The sequence below is a fragment of the Heliconius melpomene genome, chromosome 9 (genome assembly GCF_056956725.1).
Source record: "Heliconius melpomene rosina isolate 202511_hmr_F chromosome 9, ASM5695672v1, whole genome shotgun sequence".
Classification (NCBI taxonomy): Eukaryota; Metazoa; Arthropoda; class Insecta; order Lepidoptera; family Nymphalidae; genus Heliconius; species Heliconius melpomene.
The window spans coordinates 2,085,196-2,107,225 of record NC_140397.1 but is presented as its reverse complement, the minus strand read 5'-3'; the positions used below and the strand labels follow the sequence as shown (position 1 = coordinate 2,107,225).

General features: G+C 29.3%; 2 protein-coding genes and 1 non-coding gene across 3 annotated transcripts; 1 reads left to right on the top strand and 2 right to left on the bottom strand.

The window, feature by feature from the left end:
* The first annotated feature begins 1,867 nt into the window (after positions 1-1,867).
* On the top strand, positions 1,868-9,464 carry Syx13 (syntaxin 13). Its single transcript, XM_085190383.1, has 6 exons — positions 1,868-2,018; positions 2,302-2,533; positions 3,760-3,925; positions 4,210-4,338; positions 4,780-4,918; positions 5,332-9,464. The coding sequence occupies exons 2-6, from the start codon at positions 2,313-2,315 to the stop codon at positions 5,505-5,507; spliced, it is 831 nt and encodes a 276-aa protein (XP_085046509.1). The 5' UTR covers positions 1,868-2,018; positions 2,302-2,312; the 3' UTR covers positions 5,508-9,464.
* Positions 9,465-9,802: 338 nt separating this feature from the next.
* Tfb1 (transcription factor B1) lies at positions 9,803-21,727 on the bottom strand. Its single transcript, XM_085190381.1, has 11 exons — positions 21,284-21,727; positions 20,501-20,702; positions 19,868-20,004; positions 19,386-19,587; positions 18,081-18,186; positions 17,515-17,640; positions 16,896-17,135; positions 16,366-16,464; positions 15,844-15,970; positions 15,090-15,265; positions 9,803-14,911 (listed from the first exon to the last, which is right to left on the bottom strand). Exons 1-11 carry the CDS (start codon positions 21,435-21,437, stop codon positions 14,789-14,791), a joined length of 1,692 nt encoding a protein of 563 aa, XP_085046507.1. The 5' UTR covers positions 21,438-21,727; the 3' UTR covers positions 9,803-14,788.
* On the bottom strand, positions 18,840-18,912 carry TRNAT-UGU (transfer RNA threonine (anticodon UGU)). Its single transcript has one exon. It is a non-coding gene; the product is annotated as a tRNA-Thr (tRNA).
* Positions 21,728-22,030: the final 303 nt, after the last annotated feature.

The window sequence follows — 22,030 nt, the reverse complement described above, 5'->3', positions numbered from 1 at the left end:
TCACATCAGGGTAGACAGAGGGAACCTAGTGTTAAGGCATCTCGTTTCATACTATTCAGTTCAATTAGAAATTATAAATTATAGACCCACCCGCCTCCAGAATTTGGTTGAAAGTGGAGAACGGAAATGTTTTAATGAGAACAGAACTAAACATTACGTTCCCAGGTTCCCTTTGCCTACCCAGCTGTGTGCGGGATACAGCATAAAGCAAATTTATTGTAATTTAATTATATTTGTTTTTAATCTTACCTAGGCTTAAGTGACACTTTACAATATAATAAAATCAAGGAAAATGATAAAAAAGTCAAGAAGCTTACAATATAATGGATAAAAATATAAAAAAACCCGGGAGGTCCTATCCGTAATAGGATTAACAATTTTATTATTCCGCGCGCAAACCTGCAAGGTTCCGCTCTGACAGCTATTTTAATTTCATCTTTGTTGTTTTTTTTTTAATCGCAACAGGTGTCGAGTGCTTTATGCGTCCTGACTCCTGACAAGTCATGGTTGTGAGAAAAATTCTTGCATGCGAACACAAAAAGTGAAGAATTAAATTGCAGCATTGCGGCACGTCATAATAGCTATTAATTATTTATATGTCTTCTGTTTTTAAAAAAATAATGTTATAAATATGTGGCTTATTTTTTACATTAATGAGTGAAACTGGGAATCTATAGCACATCTTTTATTGAACTTGTGATTATGGAAAGAACAAAAAATTTTTGAGAATTAAAATGGGGAAACGGGTGGCTTAACATTTGGTTGTCTCTGCAACATTCTTTATGCGAGTTAAGCCTGTGTAAAAATAGGTTAAAAAAGCCTTATTCAGATTTGCATACGTTCTACGTAAGCCTAATACTAAGAAACTTTATATTAATTAAAAGTATGTATTTATACTAATATAATAAAGGCGAAATTTTTTAAACGCTACGCTCTGGAACTACTGGTCAGATTTACTTTTTATATGTTTTGTATGAAAGCTACATTCTTCAGGAGTGCTATAGACAGAGTATATAACATTACGGTGTAATTCTTAGTTGGCCTTGAATAATGAAATAACAATAACTACTAACTACTAATACTAGGTTTCATTAGTTCAAACGTTTAAATTTTACACGTGCACGACAGCCTTTATCTATCTCTACAACCTTTTATCACAAAAATATCTTTGAAAATAGCAAGATTCAACGTTTTCAACTTTTTTTATTTGACAAAGATATTGAAACTTACAAGCGAAACTTATTTTATCATCAAGGATATTTTATGAAGATAAGCTTTGGCGTTTATAGCATGTTAATTGTATATACACACCTATAATTTTCGAGAAAATGTTAAATTAAAATAATTCAATGCTCTGTTTACGACTGCAAGCATAGGCTCAAGTCCCACAGGGAGCGCCCTTGCCGCTGATTTCGTCCTCGTAAATAGCTACGTAATGCTTGCACTTTCTCAAAGTTATGAAAAATGATTAAATTAAGCCGCTAGTTTATGAATAAAACTGTACAACCGCTTCAGTCAGCGACATCTCTTGGCAAAATCTATTAACTTAAAACATATTTTATGTTTTACATAAATAAATATTCATCTCTTTATCAAACATTATTCTGTATTATTGAAATTGTAATTTATATGATCCAATTTATTATTATTTATTTTAGGTACTATATATTGTTACGTCATGCTTATTTTATGAAAAAGAATCTAATTAATAGATTGTATTAAAAATAATGCTTAATAGACATAACAATCCAATGCAATAAATTAATAATAAGAGATTAAAAAGATTACATTTGATAACTAAATTTGATAAATAAATGTTGCTAACAACATTGTCAAAGTTTTGACATTGACGTTTGTCAATGTTAAATATTGTTGTTGACGTTTCACTATCACAATTCATAGTTCTTAATTTGCATTAATACAGCCGCAATATTGTTGAAACTGGAAATTAATAGACTCTTGCTATTTGAATTAAAATTATTTTTCGTACCGGTTTCCCTCAAGTAGGTTACGCAAAGGTTAGTCAGCTATTGTGCAACTGAATTCTTACAACTTCTTTGTTATGTACCTTGTTAATAAGATATAAATGATTCATAGTTTAATCATAATAAAATTATTTACGCCGTTTTGATCATCAATGATTAATTGTATAAATTTTCTAAAATTAAATGGAAAAAATAACCAATTCAGTGCCTCATTGCGTACAAACTTGTATTCTATTTAACTATACTAAAAAAGTTTTGATTTAGCTATCTAACTTATCCAAATCAAGTAATAAACTTAATGAAACCGAATATTTAGGAAAAAAAATTATGTCTGAACGGGAGCCTATTAGTGGATCCAGCCGTGACTATGGTGCTACGGCAGCACCTCCCACTGTAGCTTTCGCAGACTTCAGTCCAACAGAACTCTACAACTTGAGTGAAGGAATTGCGGATAATATCAATACAATAAATAATGGATTACGGGCATTGCAAAAGACAATGAAACAGATTGGTGGACCCAACGATAGTGTGCAGCTAAGAGATAAAATGTAAGTATTCTGTTTTTCAAATTTATAATAAAATAATATGTATTAATCTACTCCACCCCCATAATATAAGAAGGTCTATGGCAATTATTTTGTTCAATATCTAATATATTGTCAAAGGAGTAAGTGCTGGTAGTAAGTTTTTTCCCTAAATGAGAATTGGAACATAATACATTAGGATGTTATATACATTAGAATTTATCTTTCTGTGCCACAGTGTTCCCAAATTGAATATTAACATTTAACAAAAAATAAATAAGATTTTTTCTGATTGATGAAACTATACATATAATACTATACATACTTTGATTATTAATGTTATTATAATGAAATGTACTCATACTTCCTGGTGAATCAATAACTGTATATCATTAAACATAATCTATTCTGAAAAACAATTTACACATTTATAATGCTATATTTATATTATAATTTAAACTACCCTATTTTCTTTCGAGTCAAAGCTATTTATACCAATACCTTTTTAGGTTGTTTTGTTTTGCGGTTTTTCGAACTTACGCTACTTAATTTTTACTGATTTTCTTGTAGTCGAGTTGAGTTGAGTGTCGACTTGAGTCTTTAATTTTTTTTTCTAAAATATGGTAACCTTTGTTTTTAATTGTGCCCTGCCATCAAAATTTGGAGATTCCCTTTCTAACTAAAAATCAACACAAATTTCATACAATTTCATTTTTACTTTGTTTTGCTTATTTTAGGGTTCAGTTTAATTATTTAATTTAAAAGATAATAATTAATTTACATATATAAAGTTTTACGTGGTGCTTTTGATTACAAAAAAGATAAATATTTTTTTATTGGCATTAATTTATTTATTGGCAGAGTTATATTCTTTTTTACATTTTACATTGTTCAGTTTTATTTTTAAAAGGTAGTATTTTCGTAAGCCTGGAACCTATGTTCGATCATTAAATGGTTTGCTATAGAAAATTTATTTTCATTTTGCGTCGTGTTTTTTTGGAACATAACTCCGACACAAAGCGAGGTATTGGTGTACTTGTAAATTCGCAATTTGCTATTGAATTTTATATCTTTGCTAGGACAACTACAATTTTTAAAACAATTTTGTTAATTATTAGTTTTTTTTTTAAACTATATTATTAGTATATATATATATTTTTAATTATTCTGTTCATTTTTACTTTTTATAATGTATATTGTTAAGTTTTTACTTTTTTTTTAAAGTACAATGTAATTATTATCTTTTTCAGTCATGATACACAACAAAACGTAAATAGTTCTGTATCGGCGACCGCCCGTGACATACAAAGGCTTAGCGTGGTAGTGCGTAGGGGGGATAAACCGCAAAAATTACAAGTGGAACGTTTGACTCAAGCTTTCAGAGATGCATTAGCTAAATATTCTACAACACAAAAGGTATAATTTTTTAATTGTTATTTGTGCGTAATAATGTTTATTACTTAAAGGCGTCGTAACACATCGTAGTACGTCGTTTACCTACTTTAGCAAAAAGACTAAAGTTTGTGTAGAGTTGTCACACATAAGTGTGGATTATCATCTAATTTTTGACACATTATGTTTTATTTATTTTTTATTTATTTTTTTATAACATTTAGCAAAGTTATACAAGAAACAATTTGTACGATAATAAGTGGATCATGCGTAAAACTAAAAAACATGGAAACTTTAAATTATTTCAGGAGTTATCAGAAAAAATGGCGGCCCACATGCCGACGCAGGGTCGGTCTAGGAATGATCCGGAAGCGTTGGAACGGCAAGCCATGGCTGACGACGAGGAAGCTTCGCTTTTAGCTAATCAACAGGCTCAGGTAAGAAATATAAGGTTTTTTTTATTATATGACGCTATATTTTATATTTAACTGAAGATTTCCAGTAATACTTAAAAAAGTAACTACTTAAAAACCAGTAGTAATTACTTAAAAAAGTAAGTTAGGAAAAAAATTACATATTTTAACAGTCAATGGCATCACAATTGTGTCGTGTCAAATCCACAAGGATGATTTTATTAGTATATGACGTTTTGCTTAAGTTATAAAATGATTTATGTTGTTAAAATTAAAGTTTCATTATAAAAACACAATTTATCAACGGTGTAGCTGTATGAATTTTTTTTGGCGTCAAAAGTACGAAAAATGGAATGGATAACGATTTTACTTATGATTTTACCTACAGCTAACTTCAGGTCGGCAATTCGGTATTTTTTTTTACCATACAAGATATTAAAAAAATAACTAAATTAATCATTTTAGGCTCGTCTCGTCCAATTCGAAACAAGCATGCTATTAGAAAAAGAAGCCTACATGAACAAAATAGAAGCTGATGTATTAGATGTGAATCAAATTATGCAAGAATTAGCTGACATGGTCAGTGCTCAAGCACAGAATGTTGGTAAGTACGACGGTACGGAAAGGTTTTACCTTTATAATATACCGTTTAAAAATAAAAATAATTTAATCAGATGAGGCTGTCGTGGCCCAGGGGCACAAGGGTGTGACCGTAGGGCACAAGAGTGGGACGCGACGGTTGTGGGTTCGATCCCCACTCGAGGAAATTAAATATTTATCCAATTTCATATTTCAAATTCTTCGCTCTGGTGTCGGGGCAAAGAGCGGCGTTGAATTCCGCCACTCAAAACGCAATGCCTCTAAAAATTCGGCGGAAAGTCGGGAACAGAGTGTCTTAACACTAGGTTCCCTCTGCCTACCCTATTGTAGACAACGTGATGCTGATTTAATTTTAATTTTGTTATTATAAAAAGAACTTATTTATATTAAAAAAAAAACTTATTTTTCTTTTTTCAGATACAGTAGAAAGTCATATAGAAGCTGCCGGAGCAAGTGTTGAAACGGGCGTGGACGAGCTTGCCAAGGCGGCGGAATATCAACGCAGGTACAGGAAGAAAATGTTCTTTTTCAGCCTTATAGGTATTATATTTGCCATTATATTAATTGTGTGGATCGTCAAAGCTTTTAGATAAATTATTTTAAAAAAAAATTGGAGTTTTGTAGTATGGTATAATATATTTTTTATAGTATGAAGTGCATATAATCGGGGTTGCAAAATTTTATTGCATTTAACAAATAAATATTAACGATTAATTAGTTAAAACATAATTAATTAATAATTGTAAGAATACAATTGACAATAATTTTATTGTAAATTGTGATTTCCACAGAAACAAATGGTCTGTTAATATTTAATTGTTAATTGCAATTGAAATTTGCCTGACTCTTTCTATAAAAAGATATATTATTAATAAAAGAGAATATGCTATGTATTCTTATTATATGAATTAATTATGAAAATTTATTACACAAACTCGATGAGTTATAAGAAGTTAGTGGTTTAATTAGATAATTTTAATGTAGTGTAAACTCTGTATACACACTGAAACTAGTTATCAAATGGAGAAAAAAAATAGTACTATATATATATAATAAAAAAGTAAAAATATTTTGTCTGTTTATTTTGTTTTTTTGACTGAAATGGATAAAGAGGGCTTAAAAAGAATAATACAAATTTTTCTTCCATTTTTCTCTATTTCTGGCTGTTTTTATCCAGAGACGACTACCTGCTGTTCTGTACAAGTCATCACTCCATCTTATGAACCGTCTACCTCTTTTCCTTTTTTTGTTATGACGGGGTGTCCATCCGGTGAGGGTTTTTGCCCATCTTTTTATTGGCTGTCTTATGACATGGCCAGACCATCTCCACTTTAGTAACTTGCATTTCATCGTAACATCCTCGAATTTGGTGATCTTAGGTAGATCAGATGCACGCATCTTATCTCTCTTTTTGTATCCGAGGATGCTCCTTTCCATGCTTCTCTGGGCAGTTCTTAGTTTGTTTTGCACTTTTTGGATTAGGGCCCACTCTTGACAGCCGTACGTTAGTATGGGTAGTAGACAGGTATTGAAGAGCTTTCTCTTAACAGTCATTTTGTATATTTGTTTTTCAAAATGTCTTTAAGTGCGAAAAATCGCTTCCAAGCATTTGTTGCTCGCCTGTCAATTTCTTGTAGCATCTGATTTTGGAATGATATTAACTGTCCTAGGTAAATATAATAATAATTATTATTTATTTATTTTTCAGACATGTGTCCATTTGTTAGTATTACAAGACCTTAAAACTCAGCCAACGTCCTTACCCAACATGTAACAATATAGGTATTCTCATATTCTATTTGTTTGTTGTCAAGAATTATCGCTTTTTCGATATTGTTTTTCATGATCTTGGTTTTAGATTGGTTGACTGTTAGGCCCATTTCTCCACTTTTACTTGTAAGGTCTAGGAGCATTGATTGCCAGGTTTCTGGATTTTCTGGTAACAACACCAAGTCATCTGCAAACCTAAGATTGTCCCAGGGTAGTTTTCTCATCACTTCTTCCAGAACAGCAGAGAACAATTTAGGAAACAGGGGATCCCCTGTCTTATTTTTGTAATATCCTTTAATGTGGTTTTATCTTTCTTGTGTGGCATTTCTGTAGCACAGTAGATACATATGTATAATAAATAAATCATATGTGTACAAGAACGTACAAGAACAATAAAAGAATGTAATTTTATCTATTAAGACTCTTCCGTTCCCCACTTTCCGCCAAATTCTAGAGGGATTGCGTGTTAAGAAAGAACGTCACCAGAGTGACGAAATTTTATCCTTTTCTGCATTTTGCTTTTTGTCCACTTTTTTTGACAATTTTTTCGGTAAAGGCTTCGGATATGCCTTATTACTAGGTTCCCTCTTCCTACCCTGCTGCGTGCGGGATACAGCGTGAAGCTGATTTCGTATGATAAATAATATAAACCAACTAAAGGAATTTAGAAGCTTTTTGGAATTTCTTCCACGTTAAATCAAAATATATGGAGTTTACACTGTATGTTAATATGTACAGAAGTATAGGAATTGTTTATTCAAATATAATAATTTTTAAATGTTTAATATATTTATTATAAAAAAAAATTATATAATAATTCAAAAGCACTATAGAATTAGCCATATAATTATTAGTAATAAAGTAATAAATTATTACTACATATAAGAATAATAATTCTTTATCTGATATCTGTAACTATATAATAGTTTTTAATATTTGTTTTTGTTATTATTCTATTGTTTTTTAATTTCTCACATCTCTATAACGTTTAATATTCATAGAATTTTCCCTTCGAATATATATTTCTACTTAATATTTATATAATTTCTGTTATCTAATATATAATTAATTATTAATTATATAATCTAATAATTAATTATTTAGTTACTTTTGTTTATTTTCCTCTACTTAATATTGTGTTAGGAATTTTAATATATTAAGAATTTAAAGCTCAGATAAAAATATGAAATTTTTTAAAATAAATTGTATATTCCATTTCTTTATATTAAGATTTAATTTCGTTAACTGTTGTGTAATATATGAAAATATCTTATTATCTAAAATTCATCTATTCTATATTGTACAATAGAAATATGTTTGTCTTTTTTTTAATATGACTATATTCTATTTATTAATAATACTTCATATAAATATCTATTTTATTATTTTTAAAAGTAATATATAGAAATTAAATATTTCGTAATAAAATTTGAAAAATAATTTCTTCAAAACTTAAATACTTTTTGCTCAAAATAAACTGCTGAACTTATTAAAAATATTTTCTTGCTATATTTTTTTTATTTACCACAGTTTATAAAAATTACTGTTTTTTAAACCAAATGAGTTTTAAAACTATTATATTTTATAATTAGTACACACATAATTTTTATTTTTGTCCACCGTTTATAATTTACTTAAATTTATATATCACTTTTACCTCTTACTTGAATGAATGATTTCATACAGTGGAAAGTTATTATATAGTTGAAGAAGTTATTATATATTATTCGGCCTTCAGTTATACGAATTCGATATTATCCGGATTACTAATTGGTTACATGTAGAAGGAACATTACTAATATTACTAAATATTCCAAATGTATGTGCAATATATTATTTAATGACCTCAGTATTTTTTTCAAGCGTCTTTTTCATGCATGTTTTAACAATTATTCAGGATTAGTACCGTATAATATATTTTTGTTAATATTTTAATATCGATAGTGATGGCCTAAGTTTTAAATATTGATAAAAATTAACCAACAAAAGTTGCTTGCACAGAAAAAAAATTTGTTATGAACTATACTATGTGTTATTATAAAATAAAACTTTTTATAAAGCTATTCAATAGTTAAGAACAAGTGACGTCATTAAGTATATAACGTCACATATTGGAGACAGCATCTAAATATAATATTAGATATTTATGATTCATTTACTTATCATAGAAAATGCTTTTATTAATTTTATTTATTAATATAATGTAATAATTATAATCATATACCTGCCTACCTATACCTACTATATCGACTATTAATGTAGCTCTTTTATATTGTAATATAGCTTTAAAATAAATATTTTATATCAATAACTTTATTTCTAAAATAAAATATATAATTTTTTATTTGATTGAAATGTAAATTTTACAATATTAGTAACAATAATAGATTCATGTGTTCTGTCTGTAAACACGATGGTAGTGGGTTCGATTCCCGCTTGAGGGAATTATTTATTTTCCTTTCCTCCCTCTAGTAACAAGACAAAGTGCGACGTTGATTACCACCACTCTATACGCAATGTCTAGGAAATTAGGCGACAGTAATGCCATAAAAAAATAATAGATTTGTACATATTTATATGTAAAAAGAATATTTTATTTTTTTCTTTTAAACATGTTATTATCTACAAACCACAGTGTTACTTAATTTAATTACAGTATTCATATTTTTTTGTTGTTTTTTTTTATTATCAAATATAATAGTGCACCAGTCAAGAATTGTAATAAAAATGTAAGTATCGAAGTATTTATCAATTCATAATAAAGAATATTGTAATGATGATACTTTTTTATTTTCACTTACCTTTACATTTTTGGAACCTAAGCATAGACTTTTTAATTTTTTTATATAAAACTGATAATCTATCCGGTCTGTATCCTATTTTCTATGTTAGTATTATATCTTTTTTAATTTTACAAAATTTCAAATTAATGTTTTAAATTTTATAAAATAATTCTGACAAGCTTATGCACAAAATTCGCCTTCAAATTCATCTTTTTACTTATCAAGTTTTCATTATAACTCTTAATAAGTTAATGCTATAGGCCACCATCCAGTCCCACTACGTTACGACCGCTTCCAGGACTTATAATAATAGGTTTAAAAAGAAAACAACGAAAAATTAAAAATACTGTTTATTTACAATGTACCCCATTCGAGAGTTGAGCGTTTCTCTCGAAACAGAATTATGAGAAAAAAAATATATTATAATAAATAAACTGAAACGTGAGAATCAATTGCGATATGAAAAATACTTGCTAATATTTAAACGTTTTATACATTTCACAGAAACAAAACTCAATAGTAAGAACATATCAGACCTTAAGAACAAAAATTACATAAATTATCAAAATAAAAAAAAATCATAACCACATTTGTATGAAACATCTTAAAAGGCTCCTACGTACTTAAATACTCAAAAATATATTTATTCAATATCGTCACTAATTCCCAAAAAAAACATTCAAAGAAAAAAAAGTTATTTTTTAACCTAAATAAGAAAAAAAATACTTTAACTAGTAAATTAACTAAACCAATATGGTAACCAGAAATTTTGACTGCCACTTAATGCCTAGACGTTTATTGTCATTACAAATTATTACAGTACGGTTGACGAGTCTCGCCTCGAAATTAGTTTTTTCATTAGTCTGATTTTAAACGTTTGCTCAGCTTTTTACTCGAGAAATAATCAAAATTAATAAATATCCTAAAATCCTGCGCCGCCATCTGTATCGCGGCCACGACTCATTGACCGTACTATATTTTATTACAATTATAATGTATATAAATACAGGAACGTTTTGAACAATATATAAAATTGACTGAAACTGTTTTTTTTGAAAACATGTTTAAATTACTTATTAAGAAAGATACTAAAAAAAATCAACTAAACTATCGTTTTTACAATGAGAAACTAAAATATTATTACAACAATAGGTATTATTTATTGCTTGTGGGAGAAATATTCGTCATTTGGTTCTGTCTATCTGATAGGTAAATTTATTTTCTTTACTTTATTTTCGTTGGTTATAAAAGGTAAAGTGGGGAACAGAAGTTTATCAATAATGGGAACCGTAGGCTCCCAGGTTCCCTCTGCAACACAAAATATTTGTGAAACAACCAAAATGTAGCGTTGAGTTCCGCCATTTAAAACACAATATCTTTAATATGGAAGGTTGAGATCATGAAAACTTATTTCACTATTTTCTACGGAGATGTGTGAAATTAAATAAAATATTATCAAGTATTTTTAATCTTTGAATGTTTCATAATAAAACTAAAAATGCATATTTTGGAGGTTCACACTGTATCCCAAACATAGAGTAGGTAGAGGCAACATGGAAACCTAATAAGTGCTAAAACACTCCGTTCCCACTAACACACTTCTGTTTCCCACTTTCTGCCGAATTCTCGAGGCATTGCGTGTTGAATGGAGGAACTCAACGCCGTAAAACTAAAAATGCATCAATATTACCAATTAAACAGAGAGTACCAACCAATTCGACTATATCAACCAAAAATGTATAACTAAATTTATTTTACAAAAAACACATTTATACATTTTAAATATAATAATTATTAATGCTTTTAATAAATCGTTTTTTTTTTATTATTCTCTATTTTTGTAATTCCGTACAATAAGACATCAAATTCTTTGAACAGTCCTATAATCATATTTTGGTCTGTAATAATGAAATTATATATTTTTACTTATATTATGTGTTTGAGATAGTTATATATGTATAAATGGTTTAATATATTTTTTGCCAATTTGACAGTTGTCAGCAAGTCTGACATTTCAATTTAAAAAAACTCAGCGCCCTTTTTAAATATTTTTTCAATTAGTCAAACTATCTTTACATAAATATAATATAAGTATAAATACATTCACAGGCACAACAATTTATTTATTTTTAAATATTTTCGATATGCAGAAGAACGATTATTATTTGGTGTAAAAAATGCCATTTTAAACTTACATAGTAAATTTGTGTTTAACAATATCTATACAATACAAAATTTTATATTATTTACAATTTTTTTACATACATTTATAATTCTAATCTAATTCTGCTACAGCTAAATCGAAAAAATGTGAAAGATTTAAACAAAAATAAGAAGGATTTTTCTAGAATTTTGATATGAATTGAAAAAAATTAGCATAATACAGATAAAATATATTTTTTAATGGTTAATCGATTTTCGCTAGGAAACATAATTCTATACAAGTTTCATATAGTTATACTTCAAAATATTTTTAAGAGAAGCCCTAATTTAATAGCAATTTTAGTTATTATTAAGACATATTCTTTTAAAAAACTAATACATTGTATCATAGTGATGTTAAAAAAAATATTGTAACTATTCCTTAATATTTTTTTATTTGAATATCGGCTCGTTTGTAATAATTTATGTTATATTATCTTTTATTTTTATTAAATTTGTTGATAAAAGCAACCTTAAATATGTCATGAATTTATATGAAATTTATAATAATATGTATGATAACATTCTTTATTTATATACAAATAAGCTTTTCAAACAGATTCTATTATTATTTAAAATTTATTAATTTAACCCTATATTATTTATTGTTTATTGGTACAAAAGGCAGTCTATTTATTTTGAGTAACTGAACGTACGATACTTTAATGGAAAAAGTGGTTCAATGTCGAAGATTTTTGATAGCTTCACGCATTTTCCAGCATACCAATGTAGGCAGCGGGAACCCACTCCACGCACTACCGGATTCTCGAGGTATTGAGTAAAAATATGCTAAATTTACTTTGAATATTTCTTTATTTTATTAGTTTTCAATAACACTTTTTTGATTTTAAATCGAAAATCAAACGCTATTGAAAAAATAATTGATATATTTATATATTGTTGATTTATTATCGTTGAACACCTTGTGGTAGCCTAAATATTGCTTTTATATTACTTCATTTATTTTAAACCACAAAATAAGAAAAAAAAGTACAGAGATCGTATTGGGCAATTTCGTACGAAAGGATTATTTATTATACGAATCATAAAAATAATGAACATATTTATAATATACATATATGAATATTACTCAATTTAATATATCTTAAAAATATCAAAAAGATCTGAAATTAAATCGAAATATATTTTTTTCGCCTGCCGAGTCGTCTGACCGCGGTGTTCGACGTCTTGTAACAGTTAGCGATATTGAACACAGATGAAAGAAAGTGTGATATCCTATCAAATTTTAAATTATAGATAATATATACTTTAAAATCGAAAGGCTGATATATATATATATGCAAATTGAGAAAAAAATGATTATTGTTTATTATGTATTTTTTTAGTGCAATAAAAGAATATTATATATATTTTTTATAACTCGTTAAATTTAATCGATTATATTTGAATATAAAATTTGCAAGCTTATTATTGCTTCTGTTAGCGATTGAACACACTATTGTAATGTAATTAATAATTTACAAATTGTACATCATGATTATTAATTTTTATCATTCTTAGAAAAAAACACAAGTAACAACAAATTTTGGCAGTAGTGAAATTAGCAAAATAAATTATTAATTGGCAAAATGTAAAGACAAGTTATTAAATTCAACAAACTCGGAAGAATGTATAGTGACTTTTAAAATGAGACAACTTTTCATAAATTATCCCAATATAAAAATTCATTTTAATAATCTTTTCAAATAATATAATTTTAACAATCAGAGTATTACTCACAAATGGCTATAGAAAGAAATAGCATCATACTGTCATTCCTTTCTTACTTATTAAATATAAGGAACTGATATTAAAGAGACAGATATATTCAAATTTACCGTCTTTTATTTTCATATTCCATGTTTTTTTTGTATGGAAATTGTTTTCCAATTTAAAACAAAATTAAATAATATATTTTTTATCGTTTTGACAAGATGACAGAGTTTGCATATAAAAAAAATATTATTAGTATTTTCTATAAATATCATTTATTTAAGTGAAGTCAACGGATATATTCGTAATTTTATAATAATAAAATTAAATTTAATAGATTTAACTTGCGTAATTAATTTGTTGGAACCAAAATTGGAAAAAAAGATGTTGCATAACAAATTAGTTAATATAACTGTTTAATTTAAAAGAATATTATTTTTCTTGTTATATAATAAAATCAAAGATCTTATTATATAACTGTACATTTCTATAATAATCTAAAATACTTTTTATACTATTATTCGCAAATATTCATACATTGAATACATTTTCATTAATACATACATTAACAAAAGTACGAAAAGGCAACATTATCATCATTAAGACATGTTATTCCTTATTATCATTATATTTTTAATATTCACAAGAATAATACAGTAACAGTGATAATGATATTCATAGTAATTGCAATCATCATAGTAATGATAATAATTATTAATAACATAAACGAATTAAAGCGTTGAGTTGTACAATCAGAATTTCCAGATAATTTAACTTTAAAGTTACCCACACCACATTTGGAATTAAAATATATATATATAGTTGGAAACAAATGGAACCGTCGTGGTGCAGGGGCACAAGAGTGTGACTGTAACGCGACGTTGTAGGTTCGATTTTCACTCGAGGGAATTAATTATTATTTCTTAATATTTTCATTCTTTGCTCTGTCACCAAGGCAAAAGCCCAGCATTGACTTACGCAACTCAACACGCAATGCCTCGAAAAATTAGATAGAAAGTGAGGAACGGAGTGTCTTAAGACACTAGTGTTAACACTAGGTTGCCTCTGCCTATTCTGCTATATGCAGGATACAGCGTGAAGCTGATTTTTAATAGAAAACAAATAAATATTACTTTATCACAATATTTTATAAACGTAAAAATACATTATTAAGACATAAAACAGTGAAATTCGGAAAAAGTTATATAACACTTCAACCTTCTTATGTCTTCAATAACTATGTATATTAGAATTATATATGCATATTTGTAACGGCTATTGTAAAAAATAATAATAATGCATTCAGTACGCACAACAGAATAATGATAATAATGCCGATAATGAATAATGAACATAATGATGACAAAATAAACGTAATGATCATTATAGCGCCAATAATGACGATGTTACCGTAATTTTGCCTGCCTTTGTTGCCATAATGCATATTTGGCGCACGCGGTATCTATCATTTGATTCATGTGCCGTGTTAATGATGTGGCTAACGGTGTTAAGTCCCGCAGCATTTTTTCCTGGAAATTATTGTTTTGTTGTTAAGAATATTATTTTATCTATTTTTATTGGCAACAATTTCGTTTATATAATATTTATAATATATATATTCATTTTAAACAGATAGAGAACCTAGTGAGAATTCTCTGAAAACCTAGCGTCAGAGCGATCACAATTCACCGATCAAAGTATACTCACCTCAAAGGGGCGTAACTTGACGTTGCGGAACCTGAGCAGCGCGTCGTAGAAGGCGCCGGCGCGCGCGTCGGGCTCCGCGCCGGGCTGCGGGAAGCAACGCCACAGCTCGCGAAGCAGCTCGCCGCACGACAGGTACAGGCGTTGCAGCTCGCGCTTCACGTCGGGCGGAACCAGCTCTGGATAGCACGGAGGGCAGAGAGAAACACTCGATATAGAAATGAAAATACTAAAAATCATACACATACGCACACATGTTGACTATGACTATGATTACATGTAAAGATGGATTCAAGCATGCATACACATCCAGACATGGATCCCAAATCCACAAACAAGCTGAAGGCAAGTTTTTCCGTCTGAAAAATGTGGAAAATTATTTCATACCAAACTTAAAGTTACATGGCAAGTTATATTAAATTTATAACTATTGTCATAATCCATTAGGGATTCTGTATAAATTTTCGTATAAGTGTATAAGATGATTCTTTCTACGTAATTATTTCATGTTCACATTAGAAATAAAGTTAAGCCTTAAATCGTTCTACACCTAAACTATTATAAACTTTAAATGTCTGATTTTATGAGTAAAGAAAACTAATAAGAAAGCGGCCACGTTGACGGTCTATTAAAACTACAACTTCTTAGCTTTAGGCCGCCCTACACAAATATTCTTATACAAATCAATAACATCACTTACAATTGAGTAACAAAACCCTAACCCTAAAAATAAAACAAAATAAAAACAAAAACTCACGAGCCATAGAAGCAGCATGGTGTTGCCTCATAAGAGCTCCACCGGGCGACAGTTCTCCTAGCGCGCCCACCGCCGCGCCCGCGCCTATGCGGACCGGACGACTGCACTGTTGACCGCCGCTCCATGCCTGTGAGAGAGAGGGATATATATATAACTGTATGTGTGAGCGACATGGATATAGAGCTATAAAGGACTGCTGTTTCTCTTCTGAAAGAAAGAGATAGATGTATTAGTACTGTTCGCAAGGTGCATCGGCGCCGATGATTTAGTTTAGTTTCGATGACTCAATTCATTCAGTTTATTATATACTAGCTAAAATTTAGTATATAATAAACTCAAAAATATTTTTTCAATCCTAACCGCATCTGAGATTAACACGTTCAACCAAATGAACTCTTCAGCTTAATAATATTAAATATAGATGTATCTTTATCTATCTTGAAGAAGGCAAGTCAACTTAATAAAAATATAGATAATTAAATAAGTAACAGATAATTAAAATAAAAACAAAATATAACTCACTTGACATATTGACACTAATGCTGAAAGAGGCGGTGGGTTACTTGTGCTTGTACTGGTTTGGCTCACTTGAGACGCTGGCCCTAATAAATATCTTTCTACCTGTAAAATCACATAACATTAAATTTTTTTTTGTTATATAAAGCATGTTTAGTTATGAAAGTCTCACCTTTCCTTTTTCATATTAATTTTTAAAAAATATCCTCAAATTTTTCACGACATTGTGTCGAGCGGCGAAATTTTGTCTTGTTACCAGAGTAAGTAAATGAAACTCACTCCACGATTGAAAATCAAACTAATAACCGTCGTTTCAGACACTGGCCGCTGTGCCACAGAATCCACAATTAACTAAACATTAAATCAGCTTCACGCTGTATCCCGCATATAGCAGGGTAGGCAGAGGGAACCCACAACTCACTCCAATGTCCACTTTCCGCCGAAATCTGAAGGCATTGGCGGAACTCCACATAAATAATCAATAAAAAATATACCTATATATGAATTTTACCTACAAACAGACTTACAAAACTTACCTTCGATAATTTCAACTCTTGCGTATCACTATTCCCGCTGCCACTATCCAAATCCTCATAGTAAATCTTCTCCAGTAATCTTTTCTTTTTATCCGGTGCTTGTATTTCTTCTTCTGCTCTTCTCTTCTCTATACCGTTACTCTCTTTCTCTTTAACACCGTTCTCTATTACTTTTGTTTTACTGTTGTTGTTGTTTGTATTTGAATTTGTGTTGGAATTTTTTTGACTAGCTTTTAGCACCTAAAATGTTGGTTTACATTAGTTATTTTATGTCAATTTCTATATTGTATTTTCTTTCAGCTTATAGCAGTAGTAGGAAGAGGGGACCTAGTGTTGATACACTTCGTTCCTCACTTACCACCGACATGTGACGGTTGTAGATTCGATTACCACTCAGGGGAATGAATTATTATTAATGAATATTTTCGTTTTGCTCTGGTAACGAGACAAAACGGGGCATTGAGGTCCGCCAATCAACAAGCAGTGCCTTAAAAATAAAGTGGAAAGTGGAGTGCCTTAACACTAGGCAATCTGCATACCCTATATATGCTTCATAAAGCTTGAAGCTAAAAAAATTATAATACTTAATATTAAATTAAAAACAAAAATGAGAAATCACCATAATAGAATGTTGGTTAAATCGTTTAATCATACTCCTATGTATTGAAGTCCCATCTTTTTCCCTTTCGCTATAATCTTCTTCGGGTAAGAGAGGTATTGGCTCCGTAAATTGAGGTATATCGACCTGAAATTAATATTTAATATATGCTTTAAATATACATATAGACGCAATGGTTGTTGGTTCGATTCCCATTTGAGCAATGGTTTTATTTTCTTATTAGTATGTTTTTTCTCAACAGCTCTGCCTATTAGGTAGACAAAAAAGAAAGTAAAAATGGCTGTAATTACAAATAATTGTTAAATAAATATAATAATTGTTAAAACAAAATATAATTTATGAAATATTATTAATAATTTAAAAATTGTTATTGCCGATATACTTAAGCAATGTACTATACAAATATAGCGTGTATATTTGAGGCTGCATTCAGTTTTTTATGCATTTTCTAAATAAGAGAATTGAATTAAGCCATAAGCCAAATTTGAAGTTTCCAAAAGTCACAGGATCAAATCCAAAATGTCAAATTTTTTATTTATTTTTATAAAAAAAAAACTATAAAATACCGTTATATCCAAAGGTGTGTGTTTCATTGCTGACGCTATCGCCTGATCGTCCATTTTAGCGCATTCCCCAAATAAATCCTTACTAGATGACGATGCTATACGATCTCTGTAATAAAATAAATAATACAAAACATTAGGTACAGCGTCTAACCTTAAATGGATTCGATTCCCACCTCGGAGAATAAATTTAGGTGACAAAGCGACAGACTGAGTTCCTCCATTGAACGGACGATGTCTCGATAGTACGGCGGTGTAAGGAAACAGTGTCCGTAAGACTCGATTAATTCATTTTAAATTTTACACTGTATTCCGTAAACAAGAGAGTAGGCAAACGGAACTTAGTGTTAAGACACTCCCATTCTCTATTCTACACCGAATTCTGGTCGCATTGCGTATTCAGTGACGGAACTCAACACCGCGCTTAAGCTGGCAAATCTTTAACTAAAACCTAAAAATAAGGAAATAAGAAAAACGCTATGTATAAATATAAAATAAAATATTTAATCCAAAAGAACATACTATATGAGGATAAAAAAAATTAAAATAAACATGAGTATTTTTTTTTATTATGTCACTTATTTTTAAAAAAGAAAACAACGTTATAAAAAAATCTTTAGTTATGAGAGTAGTAGAGTTTTATATTTTGCCAAGATCAAAGAAAAAAACTTGAGCAAACTTTTATAACACGAAAAAAGAAAAAAAAATAAAATAAAATGAAAAAAATCAACAAAAAGATATTTTATAGATAGAGATGAAAAATGCCCCCAGAGAGATTTGAACTCTCGACCCCTGGTTTACAAGACCAGTGCTCTAACCCCTGAGCTATGGAGGCTATGAACAATAAGGTAAAAATGTGTATCATTCTATAGAAATGATAACAAATATATATAACAATTCATGTTACTATCAAAACTTTTCCTCCTAGATTAGTAAATTTTTTTTTATTTATTATTATTTTATTTACAAAACCAATACAAATTACATTAGGGCAATTTTTTCCTGTCCTGACATTTGCACCTTGGATATCTCACTAGGATTCCCTGTGCGGAGATATCCAAGGATTGCGGTGCGGATTTATTATTGGATTTTAGTTATTGGATGTAATTATTGGTTAATTGAATTTTTATAATATTTTTTCATTATTACCTTTTTTTCTAATTTTGGCAACATGAAACAAAGCAGTCTCTAATATAGTTGCGGTATATGGGGAACACAGTGTCCTATAACTATGTGTAGGTTCCCTCTGCCCACCCATATGAAGGATACAGACTAATGCTTAAAAAATAAACTAGTAAAAAAGATTACCTATGAAAATAATGTGATTGAAAAAACTTAGTCCAGAATTCTGCCTCAGTCATTTTATTGGGTACATAGTCTATATGTTTTTTTCTGACTGCCGGATAAGTTTTGAATATAGCATCTATTATATCTTGCGTTAGATTGTATTTTAGACCATTGCATCCGTCTGTTTGTGGTTGTATATCTGCTAGAAATGCTCCTGATACTCCTGTGAATAAAGAAATAATAAAATAATATATATTTTTTATTTTATAGTTTTATAATAATCTGCATATTGAAGTGTAGGGAGTGAATCTAGTGTGTGCATACTCTGTTATACTAAGTTAATAAAACTCCAAGTGGTAAATAAATCAAAGCCCCATTCATAAATAAATTAATATAAGGCAATACTATACAACATAAATAATTTCAATGACACACAAGACTTTTTATCAACACAGATGAAACCACAGGTAAAAGCTAGTGTCAAATAAAATGATTTCTCTCACCAGCTTCCTGTTTCATATTAGTTGACTCCGTGTAATGTTTTAATGTGGGTGTATTCCAGTACTCCTCACTGTTTATAACTTTTGACATAACTAAGTCTTCGTATAAATGCTTTAGGGTAGGATGTAGCGATAGTAACCTGTGAGAGAATGAGGTTAATATAATCTAAAGTACCAGTAGTTGTACCACCATATACCTAGGTTTTCTGATCTTTGGTGCATTGTTCACTAGGAAAGTAAATTATCTAAATAAAAAAAGCCTAAAAAAATTGGCAACCATCTACAACTAGCTTCAGGGTGGCCACAATTTATAACTGTACTGTCAGTTATGTTAGGAAAGTAAAAACATAACATTTAATATCACAATATTCACGATGTAGTCATTTAAAATAATTGATATAATGATATAAAATAAGATTGAGACCATTGTAGCTCAGTATCTGATGGTAAACACTATAGTTGAGGGTTCAATTCTCACTTGATGATATAACTTACCATAAGTTACCATCCCACTGTAATAACAAAACAAAGCATGGGTGTTTATTTGTGTGTCTGTAAAATATATATTTAATTTCAAATACTTAATATATTATTATATTATGATATACAAAATATCAATAAGTAACTATAACAAACCTAGATTTCATCTCTAATTCACCATCAATCTGCCTCTTGAACTGAGGCAACAGATTCTGCAATAACATCTTTACTTGATCCCTATCCTTGGCCTGAGCTTCGGGGCCAGCAGCATTGACAAAATGAAATGTCGAACATGTCCCGTCATGCAGAACCACTTGTAATTGCACTTTTGGTTTACCAGCAGGCGAGATTTTTTGAGCTGAAAATTATTTTAATGTGTGAAGTTTTTTCTAAAGATATATTTAATTTATCTGGTAAAGAATAATGTAATATGATTGACTGATATCATTAATAAAAATTATTTTTACTTGCACTCTTTGGTCTCAACATTAATTTCCACCATACAACAGGCAATATCTCAAAAATTTGGCTAACCTACATACCCCCCTGATATGTGTACTTAAATAACAACTTATATAAATGAATAATTTGACAAGTTGTCTTGTGCATCATTTTTTGTCATGATTGACATTAGAATTGCTATATTTAATTAGTAAAATTAATAAATAACTAAATTCATAGGTCTGTTTTATAGCAAAAATTGTACTTTAAATAACTTTACTAAGGAGTACTAAGCAGCTAGTTACGATGAAATAAAATTATATATCTAAGTCAATTCATCAAACTATCCACGCCTGGTAAGGAAATATTATATTAGCATTTATGTAACAGAAGATCTCATATATCTTAATTTATAAAATTTTGATTTGTTAACACAAAATTATAAATAGTTAAATGTTATACTTATATGAAATATAATTTTTAAAGAACATAACTTACTTTTAATATCAGCATACTTATGAGAGACAGCAACAGTATCTCTATTTTCCAACATCCAAGCCAGTCTTTGGTTCATTACATAGAGGGTTCCGTCACCCTTTTTGTATCTGACATGGCCAACGCTCAGCAAAACGTCCTCTGATGAAGTAGTCATTTGCTGGCCGTATAAAAAATGCCACTAATAATTTACGATATCACTAAGAAACGTTCCAAGTCCTTCTCAACTGTAGGGCAAACTCTTTGTACACAATAAATTTATATGTTATCATTACTTCAAAGATTTTCATGAAGATCGTAGCTTTATGTAACAAATATTCAGCACTACAATAACATGTCTACGAGTTTACAAATGTTAAATAATAAACCAAATCGCATCCACAAAAGCACATCGTCAGAAAACCATTTGCGGTTTTGTTTGACATAATGCTAAATGTCACATTGGTAATCGGTTACAAGAAATAAATAATGTTGCTATAATAAGTTGTTACGATATTCTATTTGCGTGTTATTTAATTTGCCAATATTTTAGTTTAATTTACCAATATTTTATCTTTTTGATGTTCCTCATACAACGTGACATTGGCATAGTGGTTATTGTTCAACTGGCACGCTCTGCACGCCATAATCAAAGAATCATACCATACCATACCACCATAAAGTAAGAACTAAATCGAAATACTATTTGTAACTACGGTACTTCTTTCTTTTTTATCCTGCATATAGCAGAGTAGCCAGCGGCCAGCGAAC

What these genes read in the sequence shown, in the direction of transcription:
- Tfb1 (XM_085190381.1), bottom strand. Translation starts at nt 21,437, where the DNA reads ATGACTACTTCATCAGAGGACGTTTTGCTGAGCGTTGGCCATGTCAGA. An exon ending in TAAGTATGCTGATATTAAAA is followed by an intron (nt 20,703 to 21,283) that starts GTAAGTTATGTT and finishes AATAATTTTCAG; the next exon opens with CTCAAAAAATCTCGCCTGCT. An exon ending in TAATATGAAACAGGAAGCTG is followed by an intron (nt 19,588 to 19,867) that starts GTGAGAGAAATC and finishes CTTTATTCACAG; the next exon opens with GAGTATCAGGAGCATTTCTA.
- Syx13 (XM_085190383.1), top strand. Translation starts at nt 2,313, where the DNA reads ATGTCTGAACGGGAGCCTATTAGTGGATCCAGCCGTGACTATGGTGCT. An exon ending in GTGCAGCTAAGAGATAAAAT is followed by an intron (nt 2,534 to 3,759) that starts GTAAGTATTCTG and finishes TATCTTTTTCAG; the next exon opens with TCATGATACACAACAAAACG. An exon ending in TGCTCAAGCACAGAATGTTG is followed by an intron (nt 4,919 to 5,331) that starts GTAAGTACGACG and finishes TTCTTTTTTCAG; the next exon opens with ATACAGTAGAAAGTCATATA.